This window comes from Bos indicus x Bos taurus, chromosome 4 (assembly GCF_003369695.1).
Source record: "Bos indicus x Bos taurus breed Angus x Brahman F1 hybrid chromosome 4, Bos_hybrid_MaternalHap_v2.0, whole genome shotgun sequence".
Taxonomy (NCBI): Eukaryota; Metazoa; Chordata; class Mammalia; order Artiodactyla; family Bovidae; genus Bos; species Bos indicus x Bos taurus.
Window position 1 is genome coordinate 32,170,636 of NC_040079.1, and position 12,581 is coordinate 32,183,216.

The 12,581-nt window shown below is 37.8% G+C and overlaps 1 protein-coding gene across 1 annotated transcript in view; it reads left to right on the plus strand.

Annotated features, from left to right (window-relative positions):
* Positions 1–12,581, plus strand: part of SLC13A1 (solute carrier family 13 member 1) — a 104,206-nt gene that overhangs the window by 15,017 nt on the left and 76,608 nt on the right. The window contains exons 2-3 of the mRNA XM_027539119.1: positions 8,324–8,452; positions 10,418–10,554. Coding sequence (XP_027394920.1) covers positions 8,324–8,452; positions 10,418–10,554 — 266 coding nt within the window. The remainder of the gene's footprint in view (positions 1–8,323; positions 8,453–10,417; positions 10,555–12,581) is intronic.

Here is a 12,581-nt window from a genome sequence, read left to right on the forward strand (position 1 = left end):
GAAAAAGAGGCAATCCTGTCATCTGCAGCTACATGGATGAACTGGGAGGATATTATGCTGAGAAATAAACCAGTGATGGAAAAAATACTTATGATTCCACTTTTATGAGGCATATGAAATAGACAAGCTCATAAAAATATAGAGTAGAATGGTGGTTGCCAAAAGTGAATGGATGGGGAGTTGTTCAAAGGGGAAAGTTTCAGTTATGCAAGATGAATAAGTTCTAGAAATCTGCTGAACAACACGGTATCCATAGTTAATATTGTACTGTACACTTAGAATTTTTAAGAATGTAGATCTCATGTTATGTGTCTTTAACACATACACAGAAACAAACAAAACCCAAAATGGGGCCTGAGGAAACTTTTGGACATGACGGATATGTTCATTACCTTGATTGTGGTGATAGCTGCACAAGTATCCACGTATGTCCAAAACTCAACAAATTGTATACAATATACATGTACAGTATTTTGTGCATCAATTAATCCTCATTTTTAAAAGAAATATAAAGCAAGAACAGGCAAATAAAAAAAATGGCTAGTTAGAAATCACAGAAATGAAAAAGTCTTCTCTGAAATTAAAAAGAATTCAAAATTTAAAAACTTAAGATGAAACTATAAACTTTAACCTGAGTATACTTGAAGACATACTCAGTGAACTAAGAAAGAATACTAGGAATTCACCTAAAAATCAGACATAATAAGTAAACACGTTTTACACGAAAGAATGATTTGAAGGTAGATTCAGAATCCCCAACACACATGTGAAAGGTATTCTTGAAAAAGAGAGACTAGAAGAGAGATTATATTCAGAGTAATAATGGCTAAATTTTTCAGAATTAGAAAAGATATGAATCCTCAAACAGACCATTTCCAAGTAAAAAATAATTTAATTAAATATTAGTCCATGTTTAGATACATCATAAATGAAACTTTGAAGGAGAAAACCATCGAAGGAGACAAATTTAAAGCTACCAAACTATAAAGAGAAAAAAATGTATACAAAAGGATGATAATTAATTTCTTATTTTTTTTCAACAGTAATGAAGATATCTAGTAAGGATTCAGTTTAGGTCAGTTCAGTTCAGTCGCTCAGTTGTGTCTGACTCTTTGTGAACCCATGGACTACAGCACGCCAGGCCTCCCTGTCCATCACCAATTCCCGGAGTTTATCCAAACTCATGTCCATTGAGTCGGTGATGCCATCCAACCATCTCATCTTCTGTCGTCCCCTTCTCCTGTCCTCAATCTTTCCCAGCATCAGGGTCTTCTCCAATGAGTCAATTCTTCGTTATCAGGTGGCCAAAGTATTGGAGTTTCAACTTCAACATCAGTCCTTCCAATGAACACCCAGGACTGATCTCCTTTAGAATGGACTGGTTGGATCTCCTTGCAGTCCAAGGGACTCTCAAGAGTCTTCTCCAACACCACAGTTCAAAAGCATCAATTCTTTGGTGCTCAGCTTTCCTTATAGTCCAACTCTCACACCCATACATGACTACTGGAAAAACCATAGCCTTGACTAGACAGACCTTTGTTGGCAAAGTAATGTCTCTGCTTTTTGATCTGCTGTCTAGGTTGGTCATAACTTTCCTTCCAAGGAGTAAGCGTCTTATAATTTCATGGCTGCTGTCACCATCTGCAGTGATTTTGGAGTCCCCCAAAATAAAGCCTGCCACCATTTGCACTGTTTCCCCATCTATTTGCCATGAAGTGATGGGATCAGATGCCATGATCTTAGTTTTCTGAATGTTGAGCTTTAAGCCAACTTTTTAATCTCTTCTTTCACTTTTATCAAGAGGCTCTTTAGTTCTTCTTCACTTTCTGCCATAAGGGTGGTGTCATCTGCATATCTGAGGTTATTGATATTTCTCCCAGCAATCTTGATTCCAGCTTGTGCTTCTTCCAGCCCAGCCGTTTCTCATGATGTACTCTGCATATAAATTAAATAAGCAGGGTGACAATATACAGCCTTGACATTCTCCTTTTCCTATTTGGAACCAGTCTGTTGTTCCATGTCCAGTTCTAATTGGACGTACAGGTTTATCAAGAGGCAGGTCAGGTGGTCTGGTGTTCCCATCTCTTTCAGAATTTTCCACAGTTTGTTGTGATCCACAGAGTCAAACGCTTTGGTATAGTCAATAAAGCAGAAATAGATGTTTTTCTGGAACTCTCCTGCTTTTTTGATGATCCAGTGGATGATGGCAATTTGATCTCTGGTTTTTCTGCCTTTTCTAAAACCAGCTTGAACATTTGGAAATTCACAGTTCACATATTGTTGAAGCCTGGCTTGGAGAATACAAGACCCTTATGGAGAAAACTACAAAATATTATAAAAAGAGTTTAATGAATACCTAAATGAAAGAAGAGTTCATAGATGAGAATATTTTAAGGCCATTTCTTATTTTATAAATTTCATGTAATTTGAATAAAAATCTAAAATTCCAAAAGTAGAAGCCTAAAACTATCAAGACAACTTTGAAAAATTATAAAATATGGGACCTGAGTTACCGATTGTAAAACTGATTGAAAAGCTGTAGTAGTTAAAAGAGTTTAATAATTCTGCAGTTCACCACCTATTGAAAGGTGGTGGGGGTGTAAGTGATTGAGATACAGAGTCCATAAACGCATGTGTCTGCATTTGTAGAAATTTGCCACAGGAGATATGTAGTAGCATGAGTTAGTGGGCAAATATGGACCTTCTAATTAAAAAGAAATCAGGACATTTTGATTATCCATTTAGAAAACAGGCACTGGACTCCTATACAAATCAATTTAGGTCCACATTTGAAAAAAAAATTTTTTTTTTAATTTTAGAAAAAAAATATGGGAATGCAATATGTATAGAAAGAATTTCTCATACAGGATAGTAAAAACACAAAACATAACAGAAGGGACTTTAAAATAACTGAATCAAAATTAAAATCTTATCATCCAGAAACACAGTAAATCAAATTTCATAGATAAGTCAGAGGCTAAGAATAATATTTATAAATATACATATATAAAGAAATATTAAGAACCTAAAAATAACCTCACAAATTCACAATAAAAAGAAACAACAGAAACACGAGAAAACACCATAAACGAGGTAATTTTCGGGAGAGGAACAATTATGTTCAACAACCATGAAAAAATACTTCAATGGTATTCAGGCAAATGCAAATTAAATTAAGAAGAACTTTCCATACTATCAGACTTCAAATAAATAAATTACTCCAATATACCAGTGGCTGGTTAAATGGAACTTTCTTACATTTTTGGTGCTAATACTGTATAAACTGATGCAACCGTCTTGCATAGCAGTTGGGCAATATCGGTAAGGTTCCAATGCATCCTTTCCACTCAGAAATTTTGATAATTAATTTCATATAATAGCTTAGACAATTTCTTTCTTATATTCACATATAACTAGGTATAAAGATGTTCTTAGCATTATAATAATGAAAAATTGAGGGAAAGAGCCCTAAACAGCCATCAATAGAAAAAAATGGACAAATGAACTGTAAGATATTTGTAAAAAGAAATTCTATATCCATTTAAAAAAATTAACAGTAAGTCTATATGTATCAACATGAACACATTTGAAATCAATAAAACATTGAGTGAAAAAGCAAGTTGAAAAATCACACAGAGTGAAATAAGCCAGAAGGAGAAAAATAAATATCAAATATTAACACATATATGTGCAATATGAAAAACTGGTATAGACAATCTGATCTACAAAGGAAAAATAGATGCAGTTGTAGAGAACAAATGTATGGCTACCAAGCAGGGAGGTTGGATGAACTGAGAGATTGGGATTGACATGTAACACTACTGATAACATGTATAAAACAGATAACTAATTATAACCTACTGTATAGCACAGGGAAGTTTATTCAATTCTCTGTGGTGATCTAATGGAAAGGAAATTCAAAAAAGAGGGAATTATGTATATGTATAGCTGATTTACTTTGCTATACAGTAGAAACTCACACAATATTCCAATAAAATGCTTTTAAATATGTATGTGTGCTAGATCACTTCAGTCATGTCTGACTCTGCAGCCCAATACATGGTATTTTTCAGGCAAGAATACTGGAGTGGGTTGCCATGTCTTCCTCCAGGGGATCATCCCAACCCAGGGATTGAACTGGCATCTCATGTCATACACACCAAAAATCTTTTTTAATCTCAAAACCATATGTTGTTTATTAATATAGTAATGTCTACATGTAATAAAATCATGAATGCATGGATAGAAACCCAAATGAGCAATCAAGGGTTGATTCTGGAAGGGTAAAGTAAGATTTGCAAGGAAGAGCAGGTAGGCAGCATTTTTTATTACCCGATATTTTACTCAAATGACATCTAAGGCCAAACAGGTAAGAGAATTCATGAGATGATGCAGAGGTGCCAGGAAAAACTGAGAAGCACGAGTCAGTCTCTAAAGGGGAATTATTGGAGTCCTCAAGTCTGGAGAATTGTTGACTTGGAAGAATATGATCCCAATGTTACCAAAATCCTCAGTTTTTCAAGAGGAGCCAAAAATTTGAGTTTTGTTTCTAATATGAAATCTGCTGGTTTGCAAATCTTGACTCAAATGTACACACGCCACCCCCCACCCCCCACCACACACACACAGTTGTAAGTCAAATAAACTGCATTTTCTTCTTAGATGTGGTCATCAGTTTGCAACTGTTTAGTCTACATAATCAATCTAGGTTTAAAGTGTCCATTCCAGAATATGGTCACAGGCAGGTAGAAGCTATCACTTAAGAGTATTGGAGGCTCACTGGGATGACTACCTGTTAAGGATTAGAGTTTAGAAAACCAGTGTATGAGGAGCAGGGATCAGAATTCATATATGAAGAAGGAATGTAGATAAGACTCTTTAGAAATATTTTAGGAAGTACTGGAGTGAGTCATATTATAGTTAAAGTGAAGGTGGCCTTCAATGCAAGTTTTGGATTCTTTTCAGTAAACAATTCAAAAATTACTCACATGACCATTTTAAATTATGTATGGGCCAGTTAAAACATGAAAGATGTCTTGACAAGCTAAAGATTTAACACTTGAAATTTTGCCCCCAAATTTGCCCCATCTGAGCAGACTATCAATGTCTAGCTGAAGTAGACCCATGTGGAAATGAAATTTCAACACTATGGCAGTGATTTTGTGTGGTAAACAGAATTTGCTGGCATCATATTCTTTTTATTTTTCTGATGTTTTAGCAGTTCCTTGTAGAAGGGTGCTCCAGACAGTTGTCAGGGTAGCTAGTCCCAATCCAGCCTCATGCAAGGGAATGAAAAAAATGAATTAAATTTTTGGAAAGTCAACTGGTGTTGGAGCAGATTTGCCTATAGTGGAGGAATTGGAGTGGAGGCTGAAGGGTAGAGTCGAGAGGTAAAACGACAGTGGGGTGGATCAGATCAAGAGACTGGTTGAAAGTGGAAATGTTAGTTGTTCAGTTGTGTCCAGCTCTTTTGCGACTCCATGGACTGTAGCCCGCCAGGCTCCTCTGTCCATGGAATTCTCCAGGCAAGAATACTGGAATGGGTAGCCATTTCCTTCTTCAGGGGATCTTCGCGACTTAGAGATCAAATCTGGCTCTCCTGCATTGCAGGCGGATTCTTTACCATCTGAGCCCCCAGGGAAGCCCAAGAGACTGGTTGGCTGTGATTAAAAGGCAAGATAGTAAAAAGGTCCATTTTATCTTTGAAATCTAGGTCCTTGTAAGTATGATAGAAAACATAGAGTCACAATGAAGAGTGTGGGGGTTATACACGTGTTTTAATAGGCTTCCCAGGTGGCACAGTGGTAAAGAATCTGTCTGCCAATGCAGGAGATGCAAGAGATGCGGGTACAATCCATGGATTGGGAAGGTCCCTGGAGTAGGAAATGGTAAGCCATTCCAGTGTCTTTCCTGGAAATCTCCATAGAGGAGGAGCCTGGCGGGTTATAGTCCATGAGGTCACAAAGAGTCAGAGATACGGCTGAGAGGCTGAGCACACACACATGTGTTCTAACTAAGAGAAAAAGCAGACCTGGTCTTTCTCCAACACTGGCATTTTAAGTTAAGCACATATTCACAGATTCTCTCCAGAGCAAGTCAGAGAGATTTAGTCAAGGCTCAGCTTTGTTCCACTGTTTTATTGTTTGTCAAGATTATAGAGGTAGACTTTGTATAAAATTGTCAACATCAAAACACCTTTATTCTTTCTCCTTGAAAAAGCACAATAAAGATATGACACAATCGTGTCTTATTAAGAATTTCTTCGAAACTCCCTGAAAGTGCAGGAATGCTGGGTGAGTTAAAGACCAGGCCCAGAGGACTCACCATGAGATAGATGAATCAGAGGGCAACAAAACTAGAAATGCTACTGCTTTGGGAAAACCTTAAATAAAAGACCTCGTTAAACTCAGACAGCAGTTTGAGTTTTTTAAATTTGTAAATTTTGAGTTTTATAAATTTCTAAATTTTTCAAATGCAGCTCAGAATTTGCAGAGATTAATCAATGTGAGAACAAACATGTAAGATATGCTGCCCTTTATTAATCATTTAGTACATAGTGGCATCATATAAAAATTATTTATGTAAGCCAAGGTAAAAGTGTTAGTCACTCAGTCATGTCCAACTCTTTGTAATCCATGGACTGTAGCATGCCAGTCTCCTCTATCCATGGAATTCTCCAGTCAAGATTACTGGAGTGGGTAGCCATGCCCTTCTCAAGGGATCTTCCTGACCCAGTGATTGAACCCGGGTCTCTTGCATTGCAGGCAGCTTCTTTACCATCTGAGCCACTAGGGAGGCCCAATATAAGGATAAATTTCAACCATTCTTTAACAATGCCCTAAGCCAGAAACCCACAGATTTACACCTGGCAAAGCAAAAAACTACATTAAGAGCCTCTATCCTATTTAGTTCCCTGTGTCTCCATAGAAGCTCAACTGTCTTTCTAAAAAAGCCAAACAGAAGACTCTTCGCCTCCAGGTCTGCATCACTTAGGAGCAAATTCAGTCTTATCCATGCACATAACTAGGCAGTGTCCTTCTTTCTATGCAAAAAAGTACATCTAACTTTTTCTTCTGGATTGACTTCCCTTTTTAGTACAGAGAGAGAAAAGTTGGTGTGCATGAGTCCCACCAAACTAGAAACAAGGAAATGCAGTTAAAAGGAAGGGTGTGAATTTTACAAGCCACAGGAAAGTAAGGGCTGCTGCTGCTGCTGCTGCTAAGTCGCTTCAGTCGTGTCCGACTCTGTGCAACCCCATAGACGGCAGCCCACCAGGCTCCCCCATCCCTGGGATTCTCCAGGCAAGAACACTGGAGTGGGTTGCCATTTCCTTCTCCAAAGCATGAAAGTGAAAAGTGAAAGTGAAGTCGCTTAGTCGTGTCCGACTCTTAGCGACCCCATGGACTGCAGCCCACCAGGCTCCTCCATCCATGGGATTTTCCAGCCCAGAGCACTGAAGTGGGGTGCCATTGCCTTCTCCAAAGTAAGGGCAAACACCCATAAACGCTGACATGAGCACAGAAAATTGACGACATACTGTTACCTAGTTTGAAGGAAATGTGAAGAAAATATAACAAACGAGGATGTTTTTATGTCATTGGTTTATTATGTGTATTAAATTTTGACTCTTCAGTTCGGTTCAGTTCAGTTGCTCAGTCGTGTCCAACTCTTTGTGACCCATGAATCACAGCACTCCAGGCCTCCCTGTCCATCACCATCTCCCAGAGTTCACTCAAACTCACGTCCATCGAGTCAGTGATGACATCCAGCCATCTTATCCTCTGTCATCCCCTTCTCTTCCTGCCCCCAATCCCTCCCAGCATCAGAGTCTTTTCCAATGAGTCAACTCTTCGCATGAGGTGGCCAAAGTACTGGAGTTTCAGCTTCAGCATCATTCCTTCCAAAGAACACCCAGGACTGATCTCCTTTAGGATGGACTGGTTGGATCTCCTTGGAATCAAGGGACTCTCAAGAGTCTTCTCCAACACCACAGTTCAAAAGCCTCAATTCTTCAGCCCTCAGCCTTCTTCACAGTCCAACTCTCACATCCATACATGACCACTGGAAAAACCATAGCCTTGACTAGACGGACCTTTGTTGGCAAAGTAATGTTTCTGCTTTTCAATATGCTATCTAGGTTGGTCATAACTTTTCTTCCAAGGCTTAGAGACCCTCAGAAATAACCATTTGCTGCCCTATTCTAAGGTGCAGAGACCTGCGGAGTTTCTTCTTACTTTCTCTATTCAGCAAATGTGACTGCGATTTGAACAATGATTTCTCAGCCTTGTTATTTCACCTGACATATTGCTTTTGTTCTGTCCAGGAAGCAGAATGTGCCTACACCCTCTTTGTCATCGCCATATTCTGGCTGACAGAAGCTTTGCCTTTGTCCATAACAGCGTTGCTGCCTGGCTTAATGTTCCCGATGTTTGGGATCATGACTTCCAAAGAAGTAAGTTCTCCTGCAAATGTTTGACTTAATTAGATTCCCTATTTTGTGCTGATACTTCCAGTGAGAAAGTTGTATTTAAAAGGAGCAGCACTCTATCCTAAAGGAAATCAACCTGAATATTCATTAGAAGGACTGAAGCTGAAGTAGAAGCTCCGATACTTTGGCCACATGATGAGAAGAACTGACTCATTGGAAAAGACCTTGATGTTGGGAAAGAATGAAGGCAGGAGGAGAAAGGGGCGACAGAGAATGAGATGGTTGGATGACATCATCAACTCAATGGACGTGAGTTTGAGCAAACTCAGGGAGATAGTAATGGACAGGGAAGCCTGGCGTGCTGCAGTCCATGGGGTTGCAAAGAGTTGAGCACGACTTAATGACACAACTTAGTAACTGAACAACAAAAACATCCTGTTGGTAAGGCTTCCACATAAGTCCTCCAGACTTCCAGCTATGCCTTGCCTCTAGAATTCTGCATATGTGTCCACCTTCAGGCTGTGGTTACTTGAACTGTGAGTGTCAGTAGAAGAAATGCATGTCTGATCTTTCCAGGCTGTGATCTATGCCCGGTGCCTCCCTCCTAGCAAAAGGGCCAGTTCTTTCACATCCTGCATCAGCTTTTTCTAGTCAACAAAATTCGGCCTCATACAGTGTTGGAAAAGTAATTTTTTTTTTAATGAAGAAAAAGCTTCCCTGTTTGCTTTTCCAGAAACCTGCCATTTCAGAAGATAAAGCCAACGTAACTTTCATGTGTATTTCCTTTTTGTTCTTACTGAGAGGAGTTTATTCATGCTGAGAGGTGTTTCTTACCTTTACACAATCTAAGGGTACTCATCTGAAGAAAATGGATTCAGTTTCCCATTAAAAGCATGAAATGCATTGAAGCCAGAATATCTGTCTCCATGCAAGTCTCTGCCACTCAGCATACAACTGCCTAGACCTCAGCTGAAACATTCTCAGGAAAGATGGCACATTCCAATGCCAGGCATGTAATTTATCCCCTGTATTTCTGTCTTCTGCTTGGGTACAGCACCACTATCATAAAGTTCATCTGTCCAATATTGTGGGTGGAGATTTCTTTAAAAAACTAACCCATGACACAGGTCTTTTTTTTTTTTTTTTCGTAGTTGAAATATAACCCACAATACAGTTTTTTGTGTCCCCTGCCCCCCGTGGGAGAGGATTTCAACACAGCCTTGTGATTCAATTTAAGCCAAGTATTTCGTAAAGTCAGGACTCTTGAATATCACTATGAGGTACTTTAAAATAAGGTTTCTATGATTAGATAAGTTTGAAAACTATGTAGCATAGGGTATCCCCCTCTTTGAGAGTGAGAGTTTACACTGGTGTTTAAAGATTTGGAGAAGGCCTACAAGAAATAAAATTGTAGAATCTTAAGAAATTCTGTTTTCTAAACTTATTTGACCACAGAAACTTTTTTTGAAAAAGAAAAATATTAATGTACCTCTCAGAGAATTCTTTTGTAAATCCTGCTACAAATGGTTGCCCAAGTGTCTGTATGCTCTACTAATCGCCATTCAAAATACAGAAGAATGACTGCAGTCTGGGCATAATGAAGACATTGGTGAGCCAGAGCTTGACCTGAGACTTTTCCTCATCATAGCCATGGCCAGTCTGCTATAGGATTGCAAACTAATTAGCCCCAGTTTACAGATGGAGAAACTAAGGAATAGAAGGCACATGCCTGAGGTTACTCAGGTATGTAAAAACTCAGTATATGGGTACCCTCTCTCTATGTATATTTTTTCTTAATACTACTTTTTCTGGATAAGAATGTGGAACTGATTTACATTTGTATTCACATACATCTGCATTCCTTCCAACAAAATAGAAAGATTATGTAGTTGAAGGTCAGAGTTAGGAGCAGCAAAATAATGCCTTTCTGGTGCAATGTTGTTTTTCCCTCGTCAGCATAAATACTCACGGGTTTAATTGTAATTTCAGGTGGCATCTGCTTATTTCAAAGATTTTCACCTACTGCTGATTGGAGTCATCTGTTTAGCAACATCCATAGAAAAATGGAATCTGCACAAAAGGATTGCTCTGAGAATGGTGATGATGGTGGGTGTGAACCCAGCATGGTAAGTACTGTGTTTACTGCTCCAGGTTTACATTCCATACGGACCATTTTTGTACAGAGCAAATAACCAGATAAGTAATGCACATCCAGGCAATCATTTGTATGACAGTGTAATTTCATGATTTTTTTTTTCCCTCTGCAAAAATGAAAGTGATATAAAGGGTACTTGAATTGGAGGTGAAACAAACTTTAATTTCACTGCAAGTCTAATTACAGGGAGATTGGAATAAGTGCACACAACTCTTTCACCTTTTATGCTCTGTAAGAGTCAAAGCTGAGAGAAGCCTGAACCTCAACAAACAAGATTGAAAGACTTCAGACTAGCTTTCAGTACTATCTTGTTTATTGGGCTGATTACACATTCAAGACTTGTTGAAGAGTATCCTTGATCATCAGGAAGGATGTTAAGAACCAAAGACAAAGACGTTTACTGACAAAATACAAATATGTGCAGAAAAATTCCAAGGTGAACATTTCTCTTTTTAAATGAATTGTTCCAGAGTAAAACAATCAATTAAGAAGTTTCATCTATAGAATGTGAAATCACTCATTGGACTGATTTTGCCCACTAAAATAAATTTTGCCCACCAAAATCCATTACATTAATTGGCCATTTTGGTTTTAATTCTAGCTCTTGTTAGGAACATAGATGGAAACTAAAAAAAAAAAACACAAAAAACAAAACTCCAGTGTCATAATCATTTACATAATGGCATTATGCTTTAAAACCTTAGGTGATTCTTCCCAGCTCATCTTTCTTAAAACATAAGAAAATTTATTGAATTATGCTGCATAATTCATGTCAGGGTATAACAATGTCTGTGTTTATCATTTATGGGGCACACTCTTTTGTAAATAGAAAAAGCATTCAGTATATCAGATGAAGCCTATTTTGTACAAACATCTGTAACTTAAAAATTTTAGAACATGTATGTATTAAGGACGTTTCACTCTTAAAATGAAATGGTGTCCCATGCGCTTGAAGTGCTACAGAAATGTGTCTCTTTTCCTTGGCCATCTGCTCACTGGCCCCAGGGGGTAGAGTCTGCACAGTGGGTCAGGGTCCTGTCCATTTCACCACTAAGTGATTTTTCAAGTTAAGGTATTTTCATCACAAAAAAGTTTTACCAGTTCCCAATCTATTTGTACTGAGAGATTTGTATTGAGAGATTGTTTTGCCAATGCCTTAAGTTGAAATGGTTTCTATTTTTTAATTAAGAATAGTTTATTGTTTAGGCAGTTTTCTTAAAAGTTTTGTTTCATTTTTCACATAGAAAATATCCACCTTATCTGTAGTTGGAATGTAGAATGTGAAATTTTTCTTGTAGATCTATTTCAAAAGAAAGAGAATTTCATAAATGGTTCTATATGGAAAGACATGCATCTGAATGATATTCTCGGACCTCCTACTCAAAAGAGATTGTGTTTTTTCCCCCAGTTGTGATTCTGAAAGCTTATAGACATGGTTTAAAAGCTTATAATTTTAGGTATGTTATTTTTTAAGGGAGAAGGATTACTCTATTTGTATGAGGAGACAATGTAATACATCCAGCTCTTGACAACAGGCAGGAATGTCAGATTCAGGAGAGCATGAATAATTGAATCTACAGAAAATTCTGAAACCTCATTTTAGCTAGTGATTTTAACCATTTCCTCTACCCACCGTATACTGAACCAGAGTAATAAACAAGTAAAAAGCAGATTTATAAATATTAACCTCCTTCCTTGCCCTTGTTCTTCCTTGGCACATACACAAATAGAGATATGACCCAAATATAAAAGAAAGAATAAGGGATCCTAAATGCGAATGCCAATTTCACCATATTTTACTAGTATTTGAAGATGGGCCATCTTTAAAGGGCATTTGAATATTGGTATAATATTATAAGCTGTTACACCATCTACCAACTTGCAGTTTGATTATAAGTTTTATCATTTTTTCTGGTTTGGAGAGAAGACTCTTACAGTTTCCAGGGAGACAAACCTCATAATAAGTCCTGTCTTACATGTGCCATTTGGATTTCTACC